This window comes from Pteropus vampyrus, unplaced genomic scaffold, assembly GCF_000151845.1.
Source record: "Pteropus vampyrus isolate Shadow unplaced genomic scaffold, Pvam_2.0 Scaffold44, whole genome shotgun sequence".
NCBI lineage: Eukaryota > Metazoa > Chordata > Mammalia > Chiroptera > Pteropodidae > Pteropus > Pteropus vampyrus.
The window spans coordinates 415380-442378 of NW_011888825.1; the positions used below are offsets into that span (position 1 = coordinate 415380).

At 42.9% G+C, this 26999-nt stretch overlaps 1 protein-coding gene across 1 annotated transcript in view; it reads left to right on the top strand.

The window, feature by feature from the left end:
- The window catches only part of DNAH2 (dynein axonemal heavy chain 2), a 96856-nt gene that overhangs the window by 43802 nt on the left and 26055 nt on the right, over positions 1 to 26999 (top strand). Inside the window, exons 23-57 of the mRNA XM_011358869.2 lie at positions 102 to 205; positions 1196 to 1352; positions 1500 to 1582; positions 1679 to 1859; positions 2185 to 2323; positions 4961 to 5178; positions 5440 to 5541; positions 5902 to 6027; positions 6332 to 6442; positions 6750 to 6938; positions 7375 to 7478; positions 7578 to 7767; positions 8267 to 8447; positions 9165 to 9292; positions 9631 to 9783; positions 10045 to 10170; positions 15728 to 15946; positions 16166 to 16283; positions 16494 to 16630; positions 17184 to 17321; positions 17411 to 17569; positions 19644 to 19796; positions 19984 to 20075; positions 20411 to 20609; positions 20759 to 20983; positions 21919 to 22023; positions 22745 to 22933; positions 23147 to 23232; positions 23371 to 23501; positions 23657 to 23806; positions 24172 to 24339; positions 24594 to 24754; positions 25032 to 25171; positions 26358 to 26490; positions 26598 to 26737. Of these exons, the coding sequence (XP_011357171.2) occupies positions 102 to 205; positions 1196 to 1352; positions 1500 to 1582; positions 1679 to 1859; positions 2185 to 2323; positions 4961 to 5178; positions 5440 to 5541; positions 5902 to 6027; positions 6332 to 6442; positions 6750 to 6938; positions 7375 to 7478; positions 7578 to 7767; positions 8267 to 8447; positions 9165 to 9292; positions 9631 to 9783; positions 10045 to 10170; positions 15728 to 15946; positions 16166 to 16283; positions 16494 to 16630; positions 17184 to 17321; positions 17411 to 17569; positions 19644 to 19796; positions 19984 to 20075; positions 20411 to 20609; positions 20759 to 20983; positions 21919 to 22023; positions 22745 to 22933; positions 23147 to 23232; positions 23371 to 23501; positions 23657 to 23806; positions 24172 to 24339; positions 24594 to 24754; positions 25032 to 25171; positions 26358 to 26490; positions 26598 to 26737 (5135 nt within the window). The remainder of the gene's footprint in view (positions 1 to 101; positions 206 to 1195; positions 1353 to 1499; positions 1583 to 1678; positions 1860 to 2184; positions 2324 to 4960; positions 5179 to 5439; positions 5542 to 5901; positions 6028 to 6331; positions 6443 to 6749; positions 6939 to 7374; positions 7479 to 7577; positions 7768 to 8266; positions 8448 to 9164; positions 9293 to 9630; positions 9784 to 10044; positions 10171 to 15727; positions 15947 to 16165; positions 16284 to 16493; positions 16631 to 17183; positions 17322 to 17410; positions 17570 to 19643; positions 19797 to 19983; positions 20076 to 20410; positions 20610 to 20758; positions 20984 to 21918; positions 22024 to 22744; positions 22934 to 23146; positions 23233 to 23370; positions 23502 to 23656; positions 23807 to 24171; positions 24340 to 24593; positions 24755 to 25031; positions 25172 to 26357; positions 26491 to 26597; positions 26738 to 26999) is intronic.

The window sequence follows — 26999 nt, forward strand, 5'->3', positions numbered from 1 at the left end:
GTGTGGAGAAAGGAGGGGGAGGCAGAGGATAAGCCCCTTGAGGAGAGGGAACTGTGCAGAGAATATTGTCAGCTCTTCTGATGCTTCCCACTTTTGCTCAGGACCGAAACTGGGAAATTATTGAAACCACTCGCTCAAAAATAGAGCAGTTTAAGAGGACTATGCCTCTCATCTCAGACCTGCGAAATCCCGCCCTTAGAGAGAGGTAAGGCTGCTCCTCCGCTCCTGGGGTGACCCTTTGGCTTGTGCTGTAACCTGATTCTTTCAATTGTCCCTTTGACTGTGATCATATCTCCCTCTGCCCCTCTGTCTACAAACATACATTTGTAAGGAGCCTTCTCTAGAGCCGGCCACCGTCTTCTGTTTCTCTCGCTGTCCTGGGTCCTCCTGTCTTCCTGGCTCCTTCTCTGCTTCCTCCCCTCTCTCCTCTCATTTTATGTTGTCTGTCATAGCTAAGCTTTAAACCTTCTGTAATACAAAAGTTTTTATTTTGATGCAGCCAAAAGTATAACTAGAGTTTTTGCTTCTGCGCCTTATGTAACACTTCTCCTATCCCAGTTATAAATGCATCTTTATAATTTTGTTTTTTAAGTTTAACTCTTTTATTGCACCTGGAATTTATTATATGATAGAAAAGGCCTTTGAAACCATTGAGGAGGAAATAAACTATTTTATAAATGATGTTTTAATAATTATATATCTATTCATTTAGGAAAAAATAATTTCATTTCTTTTGCTTTGCCTTTAGTATAATGTTTTTGGCAATGGTTTACCGTTAAGTATTATGTGGTTAGGTATAACCGAACCACTTTATTTGATTAAGTTATTTAAGCTCTCTAAGCCTCATCTTCTTCATATATAAAGGAATGACAGTAATTCCTCATTTATAGAGTGGTTGTGAGAATTAAGCGACATGTTTCACGTAAAGCACTTAGCTCAGCTTATAATCTGTAGAAAACCTGCAATAATTGGTCTTAACTCCCTCTCCAGAGAATCAGAACCTCAATCTCTGTATTCCCCACAGTGCCTAAAATTGCATCTAGAGCCTATGTAGTAAATAGGTGTGGAATCACAAATTAAGAAATACACAGAATCAGAATATCCCAGTGGGAGAAAGCCTGGGGAGTAATGCTAATATTTTTCAGTAGGCCCTGGTGTCTGGCCTCCTGATCTGATCTTCTGTCCCTGGCTACAGGCACTGGGATCAGGTCAGGGATGAGATCCAACGGGAGTTTGATCAGGAATCTGAAAGCTTCACCCTGGAGCAGATTGTGGAGCTTGGGATGGATCAGCATGTGGAGAAAATTGGAGAGATCTCTGCCTCAGCAACCAAAGAGCTGGCTATAGAGTTGGTATGACAGAATCCTTTCTCATACTCCCCCACTTCCTAAGCCTGGAGCAAAGGCTTCTAGCTTTTCATCATCTGATGGCCTTTCCCAGCTCCTGTTCCCCTTGGGGACTAAATACCTGATTGCTCTGTCCCCAATTTCTTTCCACAGGCGTTACAAAACATTGCCAAGACTTGGGGTGTGATTCAGCTAGACATAATACCCTACAAAGATAAGGGCCATCACCGACTCAGGTAGAGAGGGCCTTCGGGCACTAGGAGAGGGGAGGGCTGTGTGTCCAAGGATTGGCAGATGGGGATGGTATATGATTTTGATGCCTTCCTCCCCAGAGGTACAGAAGAAATATTCCAGGCACTGGAAGATAACCAAGTGGCTCTGTCTACCATGAAGGCATCTCGTTTTGTCAAGGCCTTCGAGAAGGATGTAGACCACTGGGAACGCTGCCTCTCCCTCATTTTGGAAGTTATTGAGATGGTTCTTACAGTACAGCGTCAGTGGATGTACCTAGAGGTCAGGATTCACTGCCTGATCTTTCTACACCCTGCTTTTACTTGTTTATTTGCATATAACCTAGATTTGCCATTATCAGCCCCGTTTTCCTACCTCTAAAGCTGTTCTTCATCTAGAACTCAAGCATCGGACTCTTAGTTATTACCTCTTATCTTCAAGTCCCCTCCTGAGAAGCCTTGTTGTTCTTCCATGTTCCTTCTTGGACCTAGATACCTGGCCTCTTGCCCTATGTTCCTTATCTTCTACTCCCTTGGTCTGAGAGGAGGGAGTAGAGTGTGGAGAGTATGTGAGAAACAGCCTCTCACCCCAATTCTTGGCCCTTCAGAATATCTTTCTAGGAGAGGACATCCGCAAGCAGCTGCCCAATGAATCAGCTTTATTTGACCAGGTCAATAGCAACTGGAAATCCATCATGGACCGGATAAGCAAGGACAGCAATGCTCTCCGAAGCACTCACTATCCAGGTCTGAGCTCTCTGGCCTCTTGCCCCGGCATAGCCTCAGTTGGTGCTATGTGTATACGAAGCCATAGCCACATGCTTCATTTATTGAAAGATTGTTGTACCCGGCTGTCATACCATCATGATTGCCTCTTCTAAGCATTAACTAATAGTTCAGGAAATTAAGTTTAACAAAGTTTTGAGTGGAGTACAATGTAGTGGTTAAGAGAATGGGATATGGAATCAGACAGACTTGAGTTCAAAATGCGACTTACACCCTACTAATTGTATGCTCTTTGAGGAGCTTGCTTCCTCCATACTACTATTTTCTCATTTGTTGTAGAGGGATTAATGATAACTATTTATCAGAGTTTACAAGCCTCATAAAGGAGTATGTAACACGCAATACAGGGTCTAGCTTAAAGTTAGTGCTCATTGAATAGCACTGTACCTCAGGAAGCCTCGATTAAGGAATAACTCTTCTTCATTAATGAGATAATGCAGGTAAATGAGATAACGCAAATAAAGCACTTAACACATTAAATGGCACAGAGTAAGCCCTTGGTTACTATTAGCTATTGTTATTATTACATTGATTTTAATTGGTTTATCAGATTAACTAGTCTTTACTGTAGACGTAGGGGTTGGGGAGAGATATACATATGGTGAGGCCTGGTTGGTTGCTGTGGATTGGACTAAAGAATCAGCAAGTCAGGTTTGGCAATGGGCAACTAGAAAGGTGTCTTGAGGAGAGAGTTCTGGCAGGGAGTATGGAGGATTTCTTTATTTGCTTAGGGTACATCTAACAATTCTTCCTTTTCCTAAGAATCTTGAGTACACACATTGAAAAACACTTAATTTTAATTATTCTGATAAAATGTAAGTATTAGGATATGCAAAGTTGAGTGACAACATGCATTAAATTTTTTTAAAATTACAGTTGACATTCCATATTATGTTAGTTTCAGGTATACAGCGTAGATATTAGACATTTATATAACTTACAAAGTGATCCCCCCCAATAAGTCTCACACCCACCTGACACCATATATAGTTTTTATAATATTATTGACTATGTTCCCTAAGCTGTACTTTACATCCCATGACTATTTTATAACTGCCAATTTGTATATCTTAATCCTTTCACCTTTTTCACCGAACTTCCCAACTCCATTTCCATCTGGCAACCATCAGTTTGTTTCCTGTATTTACGAGTTTGTTTCTGTTTTGTTTGTTCATTTATTTTTTTTAGAGTCTACATATAAGTGAAATCATATGGTATTTATCTTTTTCCTTCTGACTTATTTCACTTAGCATAATAGGTCCATCCATGTTGTTGCAAATGGTAAGATTTCATTTTTTTTTTATGGCCGAGTAATATTTCATTGCATATATGTACCACATTTTCTTTATCCATTTGTCTTTTGATTAGAACGTTTAATCTATTTACATTTAAAGTAATTATTGTTAGGTATGTAGTTATTACCATTTTATTAATTCTTTTCTGATTGTTTTGGTAGTTCTCTATTCCTTTCTTATTCTCTTGCTCTCTGCTCTTGTATGTTGCTGACCTTCTGTAGTATTGTGTTTGGATTCCTTTCTCTTTATTTCTTGTATATCTCTTGCTGATTTTTGGTTTGCAGTTACCATGTGCTTCATATACACCAAACTATGTTTATAGCAGTCTATTTTCAGTTGATGGTTGCTTAAATTTGAACACGTTTAACAATCACCACCATTTTCACTCACCTCCTCCATGTTTATGTTTTTATCATTAGTTTTTACTTCTTTTGTGTCTCTGTGTTTGTGTGTATCCCTTAATTTATGGCTATAATTACACACGATCTTCCTACTTTTGCTTTTTAACCTTTGTACTAGCTTTATTGTTGGTTGATCTTCTGCTTTTACTATGTTTGCATTTGTCAGTGAGAATTTTTTGTGTGATATATTCTTATTTATATTTTTAATTTATTTTTTATTCTTTTTAAAGAAGTCCCTTTAACATTTCTTGTAATACTAGTTTGATGGTGGTGAACTCCTTCAGCCTTTTCTTGTCTGGGGAGCTCTTAATCTCTCCTTTGATTCTAAATGATAGCCTTGCTGGATAGAGTCATCTTGGTTGTAGGTACTTGCTTTTTATCACTTTGAATATTTTGCACCAATCTCAGTCTAGTGCTCATTTTGCAGTTACGAGGGACACTGGCAACTTCAGTGGTTGCAGATGTCTTTCACTGTGTGCATGTACTATGTATTTGAATCTACTGATTTAACTTGTTGGGTTGTGTGTGTGAAGAACAATCTCTAATTTTCAGACTCTTGGGGTGACTGGCAGAGACCCAAGTTCATTGGTAGAATACGACTGTTGTCCCAAAGACTGATGGGAGGTGTAGTTATATTAATGGAATCGTATGTGATGTATAATTAATGCATAATGTATAACATACATAATAGTGTATAATGAATACTTAATAATGAATTAATGAAGAAAATGGGATAAACATGATAGAGTGACTGGGGATACTTCTTTGCTTTCTAAAATTATTATGGCAGTCTGTACCCCAACATTTAAGAGCTGGCAAAGTGGATATAGTTGGAGACTCCAGATCTACTCAGAACAAAGATAAAAGGGCCACCAAATGTCCTTCATTGCTCTTCTTCCCAGGCCTCCTGGACATATTGATAGAAATGAACACAATCCTGGAAGACATTCAGAAGTCTCTGGATATGTATTTAGAGACCAAGCGCCATATTTTCCCCCGCTTCTACTTCCTGTCTAATGATGACCTACTGGAGATTCTGGGCCAGTCTCGCAACCCAGAGGCCGTGCAGCCACACCTCAAAAAATGCTTTGATAACATCAAATTGTTAAGAATGCAGAAGGTCAGTAGAGGTGGCCATGACTGGATGGAGGGCAGGGGATGTTGATGTCAAGGTATTCAAGGCCTTGAAGAGGACCATGCCCTTCCCACAGGAGGGGGATATTAATGATTCTGGATTATCTAGGTTAGAACTTTTTAGAATTAATTGGTAATATTGAGGGGAGGGGAGAGAAATAGAAATTACCTTCAAAGGGCCCAAATACCTTTTAGCAGATACCAAGAATGAGCAGGCCAGGCCATTAATAGCTTCTTATTTCTACAGGTTGGGGGACCAAGTAGCAAATGGGAAGCTGTAGGAATGTTTTCAGGTGATGGCGAGTATATCGATTTCATCCACTCGGTACTTTTAGAAGGGCCTGTGGAGGTGAGTTGTGGCAAGGGTTTAAGAATCGAGCTGATTCTTTTTTCCATTAGGAAGTTTGCTTGGCTCTGTGAGGAGAGAACATCTCTGCGAAAGGACATTAGTTACTTTTTTCCCTCCTACTGTCTATTCCTGAAAACTATAACCTCTACTCTGAACCTTAAAACCAATCTGCGTCTTGGCCTCCATGTCCCCCAGGGGCCCTAACCAGATGCTGCCCAGGGTCTGCTTTTCCCTTGGGTCCAAGACTTGCGGCCCCGTTTCCTAAGCACCTTCCCTCTGGGGACTCTTGTCTCTGGCTCTGAGGCCAAGCCATCTTGTCTCATCTCATCTCTCCTCAGTCCTTGTCTCATCTCTCCTCAGTCCTGGCTTGGTGAAGTAGAGCGGGCCATGAGAGTAACCCTACGGGACCTTCTCCGGAATTGCCGCCTGGCCCTCAAGAAGTTTCTCAACAAGAGGGACAAATGGGTGAAGGAGTGGGCTGGCCAGGTGAGCTGGGGTCAATAGAAATGAGGGAACAAGAAAGATAGAGCTGAAAGGGAGCAGCAAGTGTAAAGATAGAATTTTGAGTCTCAAAACGCAGGTTTCTTGCCCCTTGCTCTGGGCTATGGCCCTGGAACCCTGCATGCCAGACCCTTAGCTCTTGACCTTAGGCATGTGCCCTATCCTTCAGAACAGATTATCATATTGAGAGGAGTTGCACCTGGTCCAGGGAGAAGCTGGGATTTGGGAATTGGGCTGTATGAGTGGCCAGGGACAGGGCTTTGGAATATAACCTCTGCACATGCCTCAGATGGTGATTGCTGCCAGTCAGATCCAGTGGACAGCAGATGTCACCAAGTGCCTGCTGACAGCTAAGGAGCGAGGAGACAAGAAAATCCTCAAGGTCATGAAGAAGAAGCAGGTGAGGAACCCTAAAAGAATGCAACAGGCCTGGAGTTAGAGTTGGAGGGAGCGGGGTGATAAATTGGAGTCAGAATTAGAATAAGCTGGTGGGAAAGGGTCAGAATGAGGGTACTTTATGGGAGAAGTCTAGCGAGGAAAGTTTGGGTGGATTAGAAGAACGTTTTCCTGTGCTGACATTAGGGGTCAGGAATTACAGTGAGGTTGGGATTAGCATTGGAGTTGAAAGTTGCGTTAGGCTGGGATGAGGCATGATGGACTGATTGCATTGCTCCGTCTACTCTCTTCCCTACTACCTCATTCTGTAGGTGTCAATACTGAATAAGTATTCAGAAGCTATCAGAGGGAACTTGACCAAAATCATGCGGCTTAAAATTGTGGCTCTGGTGACTATAGAAATTCATGCCCGAGATGTGTTGGAGAAGCTTTACAAGAGTGGCCTCATGGATGTCAATTCTTTTGACTGGATCAGCCAACTGCGCTTCTACTGGGAGAAGGTGCAGATGGGTCAGCTCCCCACTCTTGTATCCTAAACCTGATCCTAATTAATTAATTAAATTCCTGTTCTCTAAATACAATAATATCCTAATCCAAGCTTTAGTCCTATCACAGTGCCCTAATCCAGTTAACTATATTGCAAGTCTCCTAAATCAGGAGTGGCAAACTGATTTTTCAGTCAGTGTTCCCTATAGTTGTCAGTTGGCCGGGATTCAGGAAAACTTCAGGCAGCTGCTGCGATGGATTAGAGTGGACATGCAATATGAACCCATTTTCCATCTTGGCCATAAACTCTTTCCTTTTTCTAATTCTAAACTGAATCCGACATCTTGTAACTGTGACCTCCCCGCCATCTCCAGCCCTACTGTTAGTCATTGCCCAGCTCTAACTCTTCCTCCAAGCCCACCTCTCTCCTCCTGTACCCTGTTTCTCCAGGATCTCGATGACTGTGTGATCCGCCAGACCAACACACAATTCCAGTATGGTTATGAGTACTTGGGTAACTCTGGCCGGCTTGTCATCACCCCCCTGACAGACAGGTCAGCCATGCGGCATGACCAAGGTGGTTGGGGTAAGGGGGGCGAATGCTAAGTGAAGGCTTCCAGGAGTCTGACTTGAGTCTTGTCCTCAATTCTCAGGTGTTATATGACACTGACCACAGCATTGCACCTGCATCGAGGGGGCTCCCCCAAAGGGCCAGCGGGCACGGGAAAGACTGAGACTGTCAAGGACCTGGGCAAGGCCCTTGGCTTTTACGTCATCGTGGTCAACTGCTCTGAGGGCCTAGACTATAAATCCATGGGCCGAATGTACTCAGGCCTGGCACAGGTCAGCATCCTACCACCCTGTCCAAGAGGTCCCTTAAATATCTTTAATCCCAGAAAATGAACTGGAACACATATCTGGTTCAGTGCTTTGTAACTTACAACATTGCATCTCCCCAGTTAGTTCTTACAATTGGGGAAGTCCCTGCAGCTCCCTGAGCTGCACTTTGCTTGTTAGCAAAATCAGAAGATTATGTAAGGATTAAATAAGATAATGCATGTAAACTGGTGCGCAGTGTAGGGACTCAATGCTCACAGGTTCCCTATCCCACTCTCTTTCCAACTCACACTTTTCCTAGCATTTCCTCAAATTGTCCCTGTCTGATGGAAAGCTCTGGTCAGAAACTACACCAGAGCTACTCTGAGCTCCCACACCCCAACATTTTGGAGGCCACCTCACCTATCAAAACCCTTCAAGAAGGGCTATGTTAGTCACTCTTTCTAGTTTCTCCCAATCTGGGGTACTTTTCTTGCTCCCAGTGACTCTGCCTCCCACCCCACAGACCGGCGCCTGGGGCTGCTTTGATGAGTTTAACCGCATCAACGTTGAGGTGCTGTCGGTGGTGGCCCAGCAGATCCTGTCGATCCTATCTGCCCTGGCTGCCAGCCTCACCCGCTTCTATTTTGAGGGCTTTGAAATAAATCTGGTGTGGTCCTGTGGGATCTTTATCACCATGAATCCTGGTAAGAGCCAGGGAGTAGATGGGGCCCCCGAGGGGAGAACTGGGTGTCCAGGGCAAATAACTCCCCTCCCCACTTTCAGGCCAGTGTATTTAGCCAAGTGAAATGTGGCTAAAGACAATAAAATATGAGAGAAGGATAAACATACGACTTTCTGGGAGAAGGGGAGGCAATCTTACTTTTCTCCCTAAAGGGATTAATAACTGCTATGTGTATATATGTAGCCCTAGGCTTCGAAGGTACTTATCTTCTCCCATGAGCTAGCTCCCAGAGTTCTGGTCTATCTGCCATTCTTTTCTGAGAATAGGAGAATCTCTCCAAAGTGCAGGCACTAGGGTCTCTCATTACTGTTCTCTAGGAATAGCCTGGGGGAAGGGTCTAGGAGAAAACAAGAAAGAGTCTAGGTACTGAATGAATCAGAGAAACAGCTGTGATTTTTATTAGGACCGATGCGAGTTATACATGGAACTTGGAAATATGAGAAACTGGCAGCTTCGTGATTTGAGTTTGGAATAGGGCCATGCAGAAAGTAAAGGAAGGCTCAGAGATAGGAAAGAGAAACAAATTGGTATGGGAGGAGCCAGGGCTAAGTTGAGAAGGGAAATGATCTTGGAGTTGGAGTTGGGGAGAAATTTAAGGATGGAGCTAGTGTTGGGAAAGATGGGATTGATTGAGAAGTGGATCTTTAGATGGATTGTAACAAATAGCACTCTTTTCCAGGCTATGCTGGTCGCACAGAGCTTCCTGATAATCTTAAATCCATGTTCCGTCCAATTGCCATGGTGGTGCCTGATTCTACTCTTATTGCAGAAATCATTCTCTTTGGGGAGGGCTTTGGCAACTGCAAGGTATTCCAATATCTTTTCTCCAATTATTTTATTTCCCTTCCATGATTATTCCCTGGGCCAAGGAACTCCCTGAAGGCCCCACAACCAGTTTATCCTACAAGGAATGTAGACTCTTGTCAGTAGGATATGGAGGCAGAAGTATTCAGAGGACCCCCTCAATGATGTCACTAATCCACAATGGCACGATTCACAAGTCTTCTCATTAGGATTGTTCACAGAGCACCTCCTAGCTGTTTCAAGTCCCGGAACCTAGCTTCTTGTACCTGTAACTGTCCCTAGATGAAGCAGAGGGATTTGTGGGGAGATCCATTGTTTCCTTCTCTGTTTTTGTTCCCCAGATTCTGGCCAAGAAGGTGTATACACTTTACTCCCTGGCTGTGCAGCAGCTCTCCAGACAGGACCATTATGACTTTGGCCTACGTGCCCTCACCTCCCTTCTGCGCTATGCTGGCAAGAAGCGCCGCCTGCAGCCAGATCTGACTGATGAAGAGGTGGATCAAGGACACAGCTCTTGAACCTTAACCTCTATTGTCTCTGATACTATGTGCCTTCACTAAAATTTTTCAGATCCTTTCTTTGCTCAGATTGAGATTTCACCTTACTTCCTACCCCCTGCGTTGCCTTAGTTTTTTACCTTTTGTATTTTTAAAGACTAGCTCAGGTGCATCCACTGTTCTTGACTCCTGCCCCTTACTTTTTGGAGAGGAAAGGCCTAGTTTTTTCAGCCTGAATCTCTGTCTTTTCTCACTTAGGTTTTGCTGCTCTCAATGAGAGATATGAACATTGCCAAGCTAACTTCAATTGACGTGCCACTATTCAATGCCATTGTGCAAGATCTGTTCCCCAGCATTGAGCTGCCTGTCATTGATTATGGCAAGGTATTTGTTCCTTAATACTCTTTCTGACCTTATATGTAAATGTAGATCTGAGAGCATGACTTGGCTCCCAGGCCTTGTTCTGCCATTCACTAGCTGAGACTTTGAGTAAGACAATTAGCTTCTTTTTGGGCTTCCTTATCTATAAAATGATATAGACCTATTCAAACACTCTTTCACCACAACTCACCCTACCCTCTTCACTGGCTCAAGTACTTCTACTCATTGGTTCTTTGATTTCATTGAGATCTCTAATCCACTGGCCTTTCTACTTTCTCTGTATCCATCTGCCCTCTCCTACCTCTGCTTCTCTCCTCATTCAGGGAGTTTTGAGGAGAGCTTGCTAGGAGCTGTTCGATATGAGAGCAGTGGAATGGAAAGGGGTGGAGGGGGAGGATTTTATAAAGTATGAGAATTTTCTTTTCTGGAAATATGGTAGTGTAGATGCTCTGAATGATCCTTTCATTGAAACCACTAAAATGATAGATAAAAATATAGAAATACATATTTTATGTGCATTACTAAGCTGGCAAAAAAGAAAGAATTCTGGAATGGGATAAAGGAATAAAAGCAGGGAGGTAAGTGAATGTGAAAGCTGACTTTCCTCCTGAAAATTTTTGTCGAATTTAAGGCACTGGGGAGAGAAGGTAAAGCAGCCCAAGTGTGGACGTATGATAGAAAACCCAGTCCTGCATAAACCTCCGTCTATGAGGGAAAACACCCTCAGTAAATGGGAAAATGAGAAACCTACCACTGAGAGGTGTCCATACAGTAGAGAAACTTGTCTTGACCAATCATGGGAGGAAAAGTAAAATCTCCTTTGAGATTTCCTAACCACAAGCCAGCCTTCTCATGCTCTTTGGTCATAATTTATTCTACAGTGTAATCCCCCAAATCTCAAATTTAAAACTTAATTTTAAGTAGTTCCAGAGTGTTAGTTTCCTCCAGATGACTGGCAGAAGCAAATGCAAATTATTTCTGAAAGAATGAAATTTCAACTGAAGCCTCAAAGAGGTCTCATAAAAATTCAAGATGAAAGTCCAAGAAAATGAACAGCTTCTGGTCAAAAAAAAAAAAAAAATATTGATAGTTATCGAATGCTTTAAAAATTGGTTATAATTGTTACGTGTATTTTACCAAAAAAAAAAAAAAAAATTACAAAACACACAAGGTAACAAGATAGCATGAGTGGAAACCAGAAGAACAATGGAAGAGCAGAATCAGATCCCCAAAGACTTCAGATATTGAAAACAACCAGCACAGAATTTAAAAATAACTAAATTTAATATGTTTGAAGAAATAAAAGAGAAGCTTGAAACTATGAGCTAGGAACAAGAGACATCTAAATTAAGTAGATTTGAAAAAGAACCAATAGAATTTCTATAAATGAAAAAAGATTATAATCAAAATTAAAAACAATAACTCAAAATATAGAGAGAATACATCCAGGCAAAGAGGTGGATTAAGGACAATTTTGTTACCTTTTGAAAATCCGCCACAACTACTCTAAAGAGATTTTTTTTTTTTAAAGGCATCCATATCCAAAAGGTTGGGGAGAATGGAAGAGGATATTTACCACAAACATTTTAGACATAAGAAACAAATGAATAAGTTGTGACTTACTTAGCAAGCCTGAGAGAGCTAGCTGGAAGAGGGAGAAATTGAGAGGCAATTCTTAAAAGGCTAAGCATCTGTGGAATTAGGTACCTCTGTAAGTAGGAAATAAAGGAGGTGTAGCTACAATAAGAAGGATTCGAGGCAAACCGTCTCGAAAGAAGTTAGATCTCTAGATCTTCCCTTCTCTGTGACCCTGGTGACCATGTTTCTCCCACATTGGCAGAAGACTAGAGAGTAAAACAGTAAGTCTCTGGACTGGGGGACACAAGTTATAGTTGAGGGCATGAGTAAACCTTATTAAAAATGGTGATTAAATGAATGTTTACACATTGAATGCTGAGATTCTTAGTCTTTATTTTATCTCTCAGCTCCCAGAATGCTGGCAGCCAGACAAGAAATTGAAAGAGTTCTCTCTGGGGAATCTGTCTAACCTAAGAGGAATGACCAAGATATTGAGAATAGTACTCTAAGTATATAAGCCCCACTAACACTCAGGAGTTCCATTCAATTATTAGCCCTCCATCCTAATATATATGAGCAGAAAACCAAGGATCACCACACATCTGAGGAAAGCCCCTAACGTGAAAGCAGCCAAAACAAATAGGAAAAAGCATATTGCAGAGAAAGGAAAAGTTTGTTTGTTTGTTTGTTTGTTTGTTTGTTTGTTTTTAAAAAAGAACATCTATCATTGTATTCTCAGAGATAAAACTAAGATATTATCTCCATGAAATACTGTTAAAAAAGAAATATTCCAGAAAGTAGAGAAGGCAAAGGGGGAAAGAGATAAGATTCAAAACCCAGTCTAGGAAGGAAAATAGCCAAATAAGAGGAGTTCCAAAAAGTAGGAGCAAAGAAAATGGAAAGGGGTCAAGGTCGATAGTGAAACAATTCAAGAAGAATCTCCAGAAATGAAGGATCTAAGTTTCCAAAATGAAAGGGTCCAGAAATGCATGGCACAATGGATAAAATAAATTCTTACCAAGACCCATCATTGTGAAATATTAAAACAGCAGGACAAGGAGAAGATTTAACAAGCTTCCCCAGAAGGAGACAGTTTAAAAAGAGAGAGAGAGAGGTGATATGCAAAAAATCAAGAATTGGATTTCTCAGTAGCGATATTGAATCAAAAACAATGGAGCAGCTTTCAACTGCATTCTGAAGGAAAATTATTTTCAACCTCATTCTACGCTCAGCCCACCTGTCACATAGGAGGCTAGATAAGAGATACTTCAGAGATGCAGACTCTCAAAAAAATATTATCTCCAATATATTCTTTCTCAGAAAGCTACTAGAAAATGTGCTCTGCCAAAATGCTGGACCATACCAAGAAAGGTATATAGGGGACACATGATGATGGTTGTGCACCTGACAGAGAGAAGCCAATCCAGATTGGAGTAAACTGAATGTTTCAGGAGAACTTATGTAAGAAGAAGAAATTCATGCCTAATATGAATAAATGTTTTGAGATTTAGTTAATTGGCAGTTTAAAGTTAAGTTAGAGATCAGTATATTAAAAACCAACCAAACAAAAAACAGCGACTATTAGCCTCTAGAGAAAACAAAAAAAAGTTGTTCAGGAAAGGAAAAATAATCGTACATTGAATAGTATACAATGTTATACTAATATTTAATACCATTTACAAGAGACACACCTAAAACATAAAGGTTGAGAGTCAAAGACCAGAAAAAGATATATTAGGCAAATACTAATCAAAAGAAAGTTGGGGTAGCAATATCAGACAACATAGATTTTAAGGCAAAAAACATTACTAGAAATATAGGATCACTTAATAAAAGGTTCAATGTACCAGGAAGATAAAACAATTATAAATTTAGGGGCACCTAATAATATAGCCCAAAATAAATAGAGCAGAAATATGTAGAATTACAAGAAGAAATAGACAAGTCTACCACTCTAGTGGAAATCTTAATATCTTTTAGTGAGTGACAGACCAAGCAGACTAAAAATCAGTTATGACATGGAAAATTTAAACAACATGTATAGATGTTTAATAAACATCTATTACATGTATAGATGTTTAATAAACATCTATAACATTCAATAATTGAAGAATAACCATTTTTTTCCCAAGCATAAGTAGAATATTTAGGAAAATTGACCATTTAAAGGCCATAAATCTGCCTTAAAAATTTCAAAGAGACTTATTCAAAACATTTTCTGATCTCAATGGTAACTCTACTGATATCAGGCAAAAAGAATGCTAAAGGTAAACGGGGATATTTCATAATGATAAAAGTGCCAATGCCCCAGAAGATGTAAGAATTCTAAATTTGTGTGCACTTAATTATATAGCTACAAAATACATAAGACAGGATTGACAGAACCAAAAGGAAAAAATAGATAAATCCACAGCCCTAGTGAGAAGACTTTTCAGACTCAGTTGACACATATAAAACATTATATGCAACAGTTGCAGATACATATTCTTCTCAAGTGTGCTGGAACATTTACTAAAATTGACCATGTGCTGGGTTATTAAGTATAGGTCTCATAAATTTCAAATGATTAAAATTGTGTAGAGAACGATCTCTGACCACAATAGAATTACACTAGAAATCAATTACAAAATATAAAATGGCAAAATGTTTGGAAATTAGGTGATACAATTAATTCTAAATAACTCATGGGTCAAGGAAGAAATTAGAAAATATTTAAAACTGAATGAAAAGAAAATGTGACATCTTAAACTTGTGGCATGATGCTGAACATGCACACCTGTGCCCGACGGTGGGGCAAAGGTGTAATGGCCACCAAACGTGAAGGTATCTTTAAGACTGACAAATGAAGGAGGCAACTCCATAGAATATAACAGAATTTATTATAGCATAATTTACTTATAGGAATTTAGGGTTGGAATGGACAGACAACCCAGCAATTCTCCACTAACAGACCCCTGTTACAGTATTTTTTAAATAATTCAGGTACTTATGATAAGACAAAGAATACAGTATGCACCAGGGGCCATACCTCCTGGTGGTCTTGTGATAGATGATTGTTTATAATTGATACTATCACCAGTTTGCTACTTATCTCAGTAGTGATACTGAAATATTTACTGACAAAGACATTTATGGCTACATTTCAAGGAACACAGATAATCTTCAACTAGAAGGCTTTGGTGTGTTGTGCTAAGGACATTAAGGTCGGTCAAAGGGCACAGCATGAAAACTCCAAGACACAAAGATGAAGTTGGTTTTGTTCATATCTTCATCTATACAATGCGCAAACATACTAATAAAGGTAATTCTTAGATACTGGAAGGAAGTGGTAGGGATAAAGCCTCTCAGTGGTGTTCGAGAGATACAAGTAAAGATTTTGCATCTATTTCAAATTATTTGGTTGCACTGGCTGTATGTTTTAAAATGTCACACTGTTCTGAGACTGATCTGTATAGTCATGGTTCTATAAGCATTACTCTTTAAGTGAGGCAATGATTTGTTTCTTGTTTGGCTCTCCCACCAGACTGTGAGCTCTGCAACAGGATAAACTGCTTCGTTCTCAGCACTCAGCAGACTGCTTAGCACACACTATAGAGGCTTAATAGATATTTGCTGAATAATATTAGAAAAAAATCTGTGCAGTGCATATCAGACATTGTGTTTTATGCTGACTATTTTATCTAACACAACAACCTTAAGTATCACCATTATTCCTATTTGACAGAAGACGAAACAGACACAGACAAGTAACTTACTCAAGTTCACATAGCTGAAAGCTGGGGACCCACGCTGGCTGACTCCAGACTCCAAACTCAGCTCTGCAATTGGTCATCTTCCTAGTGAATGAACAGTTGCCTGAGTGCAAAGGGTCCTGGTGCCATTTTTAACATTTTGAATGTTCTCCTCCCAGGCACTGGGGAGATTCGAAAGTCCTTGGCAGGTCTCCTTTTTCTTCTAATTCTTGTATTTTCCCTTCTCTTAGCTGCGGGAGACCATTGAACAGCAGATTCGAGAGATGGGCCTGAAGATGACGCCATTTACCCTCACCAAGGTCATCCAGTTATATGAAACCAAGAACTCCCGCCACTCCACCATGATCGTGGGCTGCACAGGCAGCGGCAAGACTGCCTCGTGGAGAATTCTTCAGTCCTCCTTGTCTTCCCTATGCCGCGCTGGAGACTCCAACTTCAACATTGTTAGAGTATGGAGTTGAGACTGTGAAGTCACTGGCAGAGACTCGAGTAGCGGGAAGATGGTAGAGGCTGGGAGCAAGGATACATAGGTGTCAGGGAGGACAGTGCAGGCCAGGGTCCAAGGAGGCCTGGGAGAGAAGGAGCAGATACAAATCCCTGGGAATAAAGGGAAATCTTGGGGTTTGTGTCTGCCAGCAGCTCAAAACCCCTTCCTGTGTCATTTTCAGGAGTTCCCTTTGAACCCTAAAGCATTGTCCCTAGGGGAGCTATATGGGGAATACGACCTCAACACTAATGAATGGACAGATGGCGTCCTGTCCAGTGTCATGCGGATGGCATGTGCAGGTACTCGAAAGATCATGGGGCGAGGAGAGCAGATACCTAAATCTCCTAAGGGGGTGGGCATTCTGGGGATAGAAAGTTCAATTTGAAAGAAAAATGCTCGGAGAATGCTGAGGCACAAGGAAGCATCAGCTTGCATCTCTGAGGAAAGGAGCGTGGAGGGAAGGCTAGGTGAGAAAGCTCTGGTTCCCTTTTCACCCATCTTCTACCAAGATGAGAAGCCAGATGAGAAGTGGATCCTTTTCGATGGCCCTGTGGACACTCTGTGGATTGAGAGCATGAACTCCGTCATGGATGATAACAAAGTGTTGACCCTCATCAATGGAGAGCGTATTGCGTTGCCTGAGCAGGTACAGAGGGCTCTGACTACCACAGCCCGCAGAAGTAGCAACTGGAGGGCACAAGGCAGGGCACAAGGGAAAGAGCAGGGGTATCCTAAGAGAAGAGGAAGTTCAATATGGGAGAGGTGAGGAGTAGAATGCCTGGATCCACAGGGATCTGTGACTGAAGAAAAGTTGCCTATCTACCATGGATGTGGAGAACAATTGTATAGAAAAGAACTTTGTGTACTAGGAAGCACTGTGTAGACTGAAAGCTGGAGACTCTCCTCAGGTTCATTTCTATTGACATAGGAGGGAAGACCTTCACTTATGCGCCTGGGGTTATGAATTCACAGGTGTAAAGCCCACCCTTTTCCATCCACTCAAACTATATGAGCAAGCGAATGATTTTTCATAAAGATAACTTTGAACAAGCTCTAATTTCCTTTAACAAACAAATTATTAGTAAACCTTAGATCTTTATTCATCCTGCCACACTTGGTACTTGGTAGAGACACCTAGGTGCATCAGTGTTCTGGGTGGGATGGAGGAAAGACAAGGTTCTGACAAAGTGTATCCGTAGGTGTCTCTCTTGTTCGAAGTGGAGAACTTGGCTGTGGCCTCGCCAGCGACTGTGTCTCGCTGTGGGATGGTGTACACTGACTACACTGACCTGGGATGGAAGCCCTATGTTCAGTCATGGCTAGAGAAGAGGCCAAAGGTATGAAGGGAATTGAGGAGAGGGAAGGTAACCAGTGTGACCTGTGGGACACAAGAATGAGTAAAGAGCCCCTTCACATTCATCTCCAGACTGAAGTAGAGCCCCTTCAACGCATGTTTGAAAAATTCATCAACAAGATGCTGATCTTCAAGAAGGACAACTGCAATGAGCTGGTTCCCCTCCCGGAATACAGTGGAATCATCTCTCTCTGCAAGCTGTATTCAGCCCTGGCCACGCCAGAGAATGGGGTAAGGGGAACCAGGGCAGGGCCAGGCAGGAATGGCTCATGACCTCTGAGCGACAACTTCAGGAAAACGGCATGTCTGAGACACAATCTGCACACCTGGCTTGAGTGGAGCAGGGGTGTGCATGCCCATGTGTGTGAGTTTGCATATGCACTGGATGGCCAAACTAAGGTCTCTAATTCAGATATTGTACATAATGGATTTCACTATAATTTCCTACTTATATTTTGGGAACTGGGGATAGTCCATTTGGTTCCTCATTTCTCCATCCTTTCAAAACATAGATATTTATTAAGTCTTGGTATATGTGAGGCCTTTGGAATACTTTTTCTGCTGGAAGGAGCTCCCAATCTAATCTGATGAGGGGTTTTAGAAATTTTCAGATTAATTGATATTTTTAAGAAATTTTCGTTTAGTTTAGAATTATGGAATAAAGACCAAAATTGGATAGTTTTCTCTTGAGATTAAATCACTGCCTAGAAATTGTTTGTATTGTTTTGAAGACATTGCCAGATAACTAAGCCGTTAATATAAACTTATATAACAATGAAGATTTATAACAGTATATGTCATTCCTGATACAATTAATGTAAATTAAAACCATGTAGGTGACTGTTCAAGGTAACATATGAGAAAAGGGCAGTAATGTAGTGTCAGTGGCGAGGCAATAACATAGAGTCAGGTGCTGAGAAGACTGGCTAGGGAGAGGGCTGAGCAGAGGAGGAACACTGATGAGCAGAAGGGAGGAGGGCATTCTAGGTAAGGAGAATATTCGGCTTTCACAAAAACACAGAGACCTGAGAGTCAGTCCCTGCTGGGCAGGGTGAGGTGGAGGGTGGTGTTTGCATGCTAACCCTCTTCAGTCTGGCAGAGACCCCCCAGAAGAGGGTGGTGAGATGTGTTGTGTGTAGGGGTAAGCTGGAAGGATAGACTAAAGATTCTAGATTGAATATGGTAGACATTAGAGTCTCAATACAATTTCCCACCTGTATTTTAAGATTTGAGGATTATTCTAGGACTCAGCCCAATGTTCTAGATTGGACAGTGTCCTGTAGATCATATTACTTGCAGTTTTAAGTATCTTTATTTAGAACCCATCCTTAAGAGCTCCCCAGCCATGGCCGGTAGCTGTTTCACATAGTAGATTAGAGATGATACTAATGATGCTGAGTTAGCTATCTGTTGGCATTTCCCCCAAGGAGTCCAGAGGAGTTTGCACAGCCCCATGTGTGCCATACACCCTATCAAAGAACATATCTGCATGTGCCCTCCTGGTTGGGGGTTGAGAGCATGAGCTCTAAGTACACTATTTCTGCTATTAAGTTGGTATATTTAAAATTTTAATTTTAATTACACAAGTAACAGTTGAATCTAGTTTCCTTTCTAAAAATTACAATTTTTTTATACAAAGCTAAAGTTATTTTGATCACCTCTGCTCTCCTAGTCCTGGTCTACTCCCCTCCACACGAGTAACTATTATAGTGTGTGTGTATGTGTCATTCTAGGCCTTTTAAATATACGCATTTACATATAAGCCCATAAGTATCCATAGAAAACTTAATACCTAAAAAATGTATCATGCTATATACCACTCTTATAATATGCTTATTAAATCAACAATATGTTTTTGAGTTCTATATTGCTACATTTGGATTAATGTTGCTTTTAACCACTGTATACTTATATTCCATGGTAGAACATGACATTTTATTTTTCCATTCCTCCACTGGTGGACGTTTGGGTCACCTAATTTTTTGCAATTACAGAGAAGTCACCACAAATGTCCCTGGACCTGTCTTCTTGAGCACCTGTGGGCACTTCTTCAGGGTAGACATGGTGTGGGTTGGGTCCCTGCTGTGTTTTTATATCTTAGTAGAGAAGAAACTCAGGGCCACCACCACTGGGCTACAGGAAGTTTCAAGTTTACCTAAATGTTTTAGATTTAGATTTCTCTACACCCATCAGGTTTTCCAAACAGAACCAGGAAGGGAAGAAAAACCTTTGTGATGATCTGCCAAAGTAGAGCCCTCTGTCTCTTACAGATTGTGGGTATTTCCCCTTCTCTTTTTCCATCTAGGTGAACCCAGCTGATAGTGAAAACTATGTTTCCATGGTGGAGTTGACATTCGTGTTCAGCATGATCTGGTCTGTGTGTGCCTCTGTGGATGAGGAGGGCCGCAAGAAGATTGACAGTTACCTCCGAGAGATTGAGGGCTCTTTTCCTAATAAGGTCAGGGCCCCCAAACCCAGCTGTTCTATTTTTCCAGAACCCACCTGTGTCCCTGATCCTGACTCTTCGTGAGTTTCAGCCTGCCAGCCCAGCTCTCTTTCTTTCACCAGTGCTCTGCGAGTGCTTTCTCTGGGCTGGGGAAAGCTAAAGGAAGGCTTTGATAACCTGACACACATTCCCTCCTCAGGACACGGTGTATGAGTATTTTGTGGACCCCAAGATGAGGAGCTGGACATCATTTGAGGATAAGCTTCCTAAGAGTTGGCGCTACCCTTCAAAGTAAAAGCCGGGCCTTGGGGGTGGGTCGGACTTGAGGCTGTGGTTGGTAGGAGATGGGGCAAGAGAGCTGAGACCTAGAAGCAAAAGTGAGCTATAGAAAGGAGAGAGGGTGGATCCCAGAGCAGAGATGACTCTTGAGTAGAGGAAGTGGGATTGAGAGGAAATGGGACAGGGTCCTAAGGAGAATGCCTGATCCCTAGGCCCCACAGGAGGCAGGTTTGGAGATTAGAGAGTCTTGATGCCGGAGGAAGATAAACACTGGGATGAAGAATAAAGGGAGAGTTAGAAAGAAGTAGGCCAATGATCCTTGAGACATGATTCCTTTTCCTTCCTAGTTCCCCCTTCTATAAAATCATGGTGCCCACCGTCGACACTGTTCGCTACAACCACCTGGTGAGCGCCTTGGTGGCTAACCAGAATCCTGTACTGCTGGTGGGTCCGGTAGGGACTGGGAAGACCTCCATTGCTCAGAGTGTTCTGCAGTCCTTGCCCTCCAGCCAGTGGTCAGTGCTCACCGTGAACATGTCTGCACAGGTGTGTTATAGGACCTAGGGGTCAGGTTGCCTGCTCTCCACTCTCCCTGCCTTCTGCTCTCCCTTGGGATCCGAGTACCTGACCGACACTCTCATCTAACTGTGTTTTTCTTGAGGGACTCAAGCATTCATTCTGTACCTTTTCACTAGACCACATCCAATAACGTGCAGAGCATCATTGAGAGCAGAGTGGAGAAGCGAACGAAGGGTGTCTATGTGCCATTTGGGGGCAAAAGCATGATCACCTTTATGGACGACCTAAATATGCCAGCTAAGGACGCTTTTGGGTCCCAGCCACCCCTGGAGCTGATTCGCCTCTGGATTGACTATGGCTTCTGGTATGATCGTACGAAGCAGACCATCAAGTACATTCGAGTAAGCATCCAAGGAATTTGTTCTCTCTTCCCTCCCATGATAGATTCAGTGGCCCCCTCCAGTGGGATGCCAGGATGGAATCCTATAATCTTATATTCCTCTCTATACAGGAGTATCCTGCCTTTCTCAGGACTGAGATAACTGGCCCCTAAATTGTCAATTCCTGTTATTAACTCTTCTCATTGACCCTGCCCTGTGCTCTGTGACCAAAAGATCCTGTCCTCTTAACTTCCACTCCTTTTCCGGGCCTCTTATACCATGTTCACATGCCAACCCTGATGCCACCAAGAACTGTCTAGGTGCCCAGGGTCTTGCAAATGCCCTCTCCAGGCCTTCTCTGCCTCCCATTGTTATAGTAACCAGCCCCTTGGTATCAGTTTTCCACTTCTCGTCCAGGATCCAGTTGTCTTCCTTCAGTCCTGGCTCTTCTTCCATGAGATTCTGAGCATCTCGTTTCTTTGTCTTGAGTCAAGGGGTAGCAGCCATTCCAGCCTGATTTCTGGAGTGACCATTTATCTGGTACTCAGGGTCAAAAACTCACCTAATAATTAATATATTCATATGTTTCTGAGAAAGAACACACATACACACACAGACATGGATATATACATAAAAAAAAAGAGAAAGTCTAGAAGATGTAATTAAATGTTGTGTTTTAACTTACCTCTATTTTCTAATTCAGGTACATGGATTATAATGATGAAATAAAAATATCATTACTTTAATAATTCTAAAAAAAAAAAGTCACTAATCCTTTTTTTCCCCTTTCTCTTTTTCTGCCCCCAATTACTCCACGTTTCTTCCTGCTCATTCTGTCCCCATCCCTCTTCCCATTTTTCCCTCCTTGTACTTTCTTCCTCCCTGCTCCTTTCATATCCTCCCTATTTCTGTGCCTCCTCTCATCCCCTCTTCCCACCTGTTTCTTTGCTCTCCAGGACATGTTCCTGATGGCTGCCATGGGCCCTCCCGGAGGTGGAAGGACTGTCATCTCCCCAAGGCTGCAGAGTCGCTTCAATATCATCAACATGACCTTCCCAACAGTGAGGGCGAATGGGGCTGGCGGAGGGGGGACTGTAGAAAGCAAAACTATCTGTGTCCCAGAAAATAAAGAGGCAGTTCAAAGAGGGGGGCCAAAGGACTACTGAGCAGAGTTGCATACAGGGAGCTGTAATATAGGGAAGGGAGACGGCTATCTATAGGAGCCTTTACTTTCCTTGAGCTAGGACAGCCTGATGATAAAAGTGTAGCTTGCTGTTTCTAGAATGTGAAGCCTTGTCATCCCACAGGGAAGACAATGCAGGGAGGCCCAGATAGGCTGAGGAATGTAAATTTTACAAGGCTGAGGGCAGTGCCAGGATTAGGGTGAGGAGAGTAATCAAGATAAATAACATTTTAACGCAACATACGTTTTAAAAATTAGGGCCAAAAATTCATGAAGAACAAAAATACCAAAGTTTTGAATAAGTACAAGATTGGCACAGTACCGTGCTGAGACATTTTGGAGCCTGAGACAAAAAGAAAAATCAGTAATACGGATCCTATCTTTATTTAAAATGTTGGTATTTGTTCTCATGAATATTTTGCATTGTTTGATTTTTAAATATTGTATTAAAATGTTATTTATCTTGATTTCTGAGGTTTTATTGGTGCCCCTTAAATTCTGCCCCCAAGACGAGTGCTTCTTCACTTGCCTCACTCTCATCCTAGCCCTGGCTGAAAGGCCAGGACCTTGCGAAAGCGAATCCAAGGGCTTGTTTCTAGGAGTCCCAGATCATCCGAATATTCGGCACCATGATCAATCAGAAGCTTCAAGACTTTGAGGAAGAGGTGAAGCCCATTGGGAATGTGGTGACTGAGGCCACCTTAGAGGTATACAACACCGTGGTCCAGCGCTTCCTGCCCACGCCTGCCAAGATCCACTACCTCTTCAACCTTCGAGACATCTCCAAGGTGAAGCATCTCCATCTTACCTTGCTCCTTCTGCCTGGCACTGCCTCTTTACAGGCATTCTATTCTCCTTAAAGTAAGCCTTGGACCTCAGTAGCATCCCACACATCCGAAATCAACCCATCCTACAATGCTGCATTCTCTGGCCTTACCTCTAAAGTTTCTGGAAGGAATCTCTTCCCTCCCTTCATCCCATTAGCCACATCTCTTCCTCAGGTGTTCCAGGGCATGCTTAGAGCCAACAAGGACTTCCATGACACCAAGTCCAGCATCACACGGCTCTGGATCCATGAATGTTTTAGGTGAGATGCCTGTACTCCGCCAGATCCAGACTTCTGCAGCCTTGCTCCAAGCCCTGCCTCCACCCGTCCCTGATGCTCCCTTCCCCAGGGCTACTCTCCTTCTTGTTCCCAGATCTCACCCCAACTCATTCCCAACAGAGTCTTTTCTGACCGACTGGTGGATGCAGCAGACATGGAAGCTTTTATGGCCATATTAAGTGATAAACTCGGCTCCTTCTTTGACCTCACATTTCATAATCTGTGTCCCAACAAACGTTCTCCTATCTTTGGTGAGCTGGGAACAGTGACCACTGCAGGCTGGAGATGCTTTGGAAATGGCTTAGAAGGAGGGTTGGGGCGTGGAGTCCTGATGCTTTGGGCCTTTTGGAGAAGTCTGAGGAAAACCAGGCATTTAAGACTCTGACCCCCTCTTCCTCTGGCCCAGGAGATTTCCTGAGGGAGCCCAAGGTATATGAAGACCTGACTGATCTGACAGTACTGAAGACAGCCATGGAGACAGCTCTAAATGAGTACAATCTGTCACCTGCTGTCGTGCCAATGCAGCTGGTGCTCTTCCGAGAGGCTATTGAACACAGTGAGCACTTCCTAGTCCCATCCCCTTCCCCAGTATCCCAATTATGGAATATTTTCAAGGAAATAGGGATCCCTTCCCCGGTCTCTCCCAAATCTCTCCCCAGTCAAGTCTGGGACGTTACCTTCCTCCCTACCCAGATGTCCTAATGACGATGGGTGGGACTTTTGACAGTGGTGTTTATCAGATTTGGTGGAGGTTAAAAGTTGAATTGCCACCAGGGCTCCAGGCACTAACAAACCTCTTCCCACACCTCTTGGTCCCTCTACTTCAGTTTCAGGTATCCCAGCCCCTAGCTTAGGGCCTAGAGGTCCCCTCAGGTTGCTCAGCCAACTCACTGCCCTCATCCCCCACCTCCCAACCCCTAGTAACACGGATTGTGCGGGTCATTGGACAACCTCGGGGCAACATGCTCTTGGTGGGCATTGGGGGCAGTGGGCGCCAGAGTCTGGCTCGCTTGGCTTCATCCATCTGCGAGTATATCACCTTCCAGATTGAAGTCACCAAACATTATCGGAAGCAGGAGTTTCGAGAAGGTATGGCTGGGTTTCTGAAATGCGGGAGAGTTTGAGTGAAAGATCAGATACCTGACTTCCTGCAATGACAAGAGAGAGGAGAGATGGAAGCCTAATAGTGAGCATTGCTAGGCCCTTGTGGGGTATAAGATGGTGTTGTATATGTGTTGCGGGCTGGGGGAGGGTGCCTAAATCTCAGAAGAGTAATCAGGGTCAGGCTGGTGAACCTGAAGAGTCTGTCTGTCCCCTCTTCCTCCTTCCCTCAACTGACCCAGATATCAAGCGTCTGTACCGCCAGGCTGGGGTAGAGCTGAAGGCCACTTCCTTTCTTTTCGTGGACACCCAAATTGCTGATGAATCGTTCCTAGAGGACATTAACAACATCCTCAGCTCAGGCGAGGTTCCCAATCTTTACAAGACTGATGAATTTGAAGAGGTATGATCCTTCCCATGCCCTCGACCAGTTGGTTCTTTGGCCTTCCTGACTAACCCCCTGAAGAAGCACAAATCCCAGAATATGCTTCCGTGGCACCCCTTCTGCCCACCCCCCCATTAGGTGGAAGAGCTGTTCCTCTTCAGCTGTCTTCTCTTAAGGGACCCTATTGGGAAGAGTTGCTTTAAAACCCACACTTTGTCAGCTCAGCCTCACCTGCTGCCCTTCTAGTTCTGCCATTGAAACTGCAGGCCTCTGATCCCATGTGACTTCTGTGCAGATCCAGACACACATCATAGAGCAGGCCCGGGCGGAGCAGGTGATGGAGTCGTCGGACAGCCTCTTTGCCTACCTCATTGAGCGCGTGCGCAACAACCTGCATATTGTTCTCTGCCTCAGCCCTGTGGGCGACCCCTTCAGGTGACTCCTGTTATAGCCTGCTCCCTCCTTCCCTGTGATAGCTCAGCCTTCTTCACAGGACTCCTCCTTCCTCTTTCGGCCCACCATGCCTTCTGGGAGTGAGTCCCATGAATAGTGCCAATCTCTAAGCCCTGAACGCCCCGTCTCCTTTGCATAGACCCAGGCTCCTTTCAGGAAGTGCCTGCTGCTTACATAGGAGTCATCCATTCCCTTTGGTACGACTAGACTTTTTTGGGGGGTTGGGGGGGTGGTAAGAGGTAGTTTTTTGTTTTGTTTTTATTTTTTTGTTTTGTTTTGAAATTTTTAACTTTGGTAAGAAACACATAACATAAAATTTACCATCTTACCCATTTTTAAGTGTACAGTTCAGTAGTGTTAAGCATATTCACATTGTTATACAACAAATCTCTAGAACTTTCTCATCTTGCAGAACTGAAACTCTGTATCCACTTAATAACTCCCCATTTCCTCCGCCACCCAGTCCATGGCAACCACCATTCTATTTTCTGTGTCTATGAGTGACTACTTTAGATATCTTATATAAGTGGAATCATACAGTTATTTGTCTTTTTATGAGTTGCTTAGTTCACTTAGCATAACGTCTCCAAGGTTCATCTATGTCGTAGCATGTGCCAACATTTCCTTTCTTTTTGAAGACTGAGTAATATTCCATTGTATGCATACACCACATTTTATTTGTCTATTCTTGGTATGACTAGATTTTTAAGGGCATTAGAAAGTAGTAGGACAGAGAACTTGTACAGAGAAGCAATTTGGGTTACCATTTTGTTTATTTTTGTTATAGTTATGGTATACGGTGAATTTACCATGTACTAGGTGCTGTACTAAGTATTTTACATGTGTCATCTCATTGAATCTCCTAACAACACTAGTTAGTATGTTTTGTTATTCCTATTTAGAGATGAGGAAACTGATGTTCAGAAGGTTAGATCATTTGCCCAAGATCCACACCTGGAAGATGTGGAACCAGGTCTTTTTGACCCTAGAACCTGTTTCTAAAGACTACTCTGAACTAGTTCTGAAGAGAGCAGAATCTGGACAAGGAGACATAAGAACACAAGGATGGGGAACTTAGGTTCCTAGAAAGCTGATAGACCTGTGACAAAGCCAGTAGCTGGAGGCTGTCTGTGAGTGGACTTAACTGCCTCTCAAAACCCCTCACCAGGAACTGGATCCGCCAATACCCAGCCTTGGTGAACTGCACAACCATCAACTGGTTCTCAGAGTGGCCCCGTGAAGCTCTGCTAGAGGTGGCTGAGAAATATCTCATGGGAGTAGACCTGGGAACTCAGGAGAATGTGAGACGCTTCTCCCCATCTCTCTCCACACCCCCTGAGCGCTCTTCTATTTCTGTTCTCCATCTACCTTCACTCTCTGTCCTACATCCTTTATCCATTGGCCTCAGATCCACAGGAAAGTGGCCCAGATCTTCGTCACCATGCACTGGTCAGTGGCTCAGTATTCCCAGAAGATGCTGTTGGAACTGCGAAGATACAATTACGTCACACCCACCAACTACCTGGAACTTGTGTCTGGATATAAGAAGTATGTAGAGGAGTGGGGGACATGGAGGGTTAGGGAGCTTGGTGTCTTTTGGGGGCATTTGGTGAAATGACATATGGGAAATATCCAGGAGCTAGCCAAGCAACTGGCCCAAGGACCCAGGTGCTGATGTGGAATGGCAGACATGCGAGGGATCTTAATTTTGCACAGGAAATTAATAAAAGAGAGATGGGCCATCTAGGGGGTGTGGCCATCTCTAGAGCCCTCTGGCAATGACCCCTCTCCATACACTCTGCCCTTATTT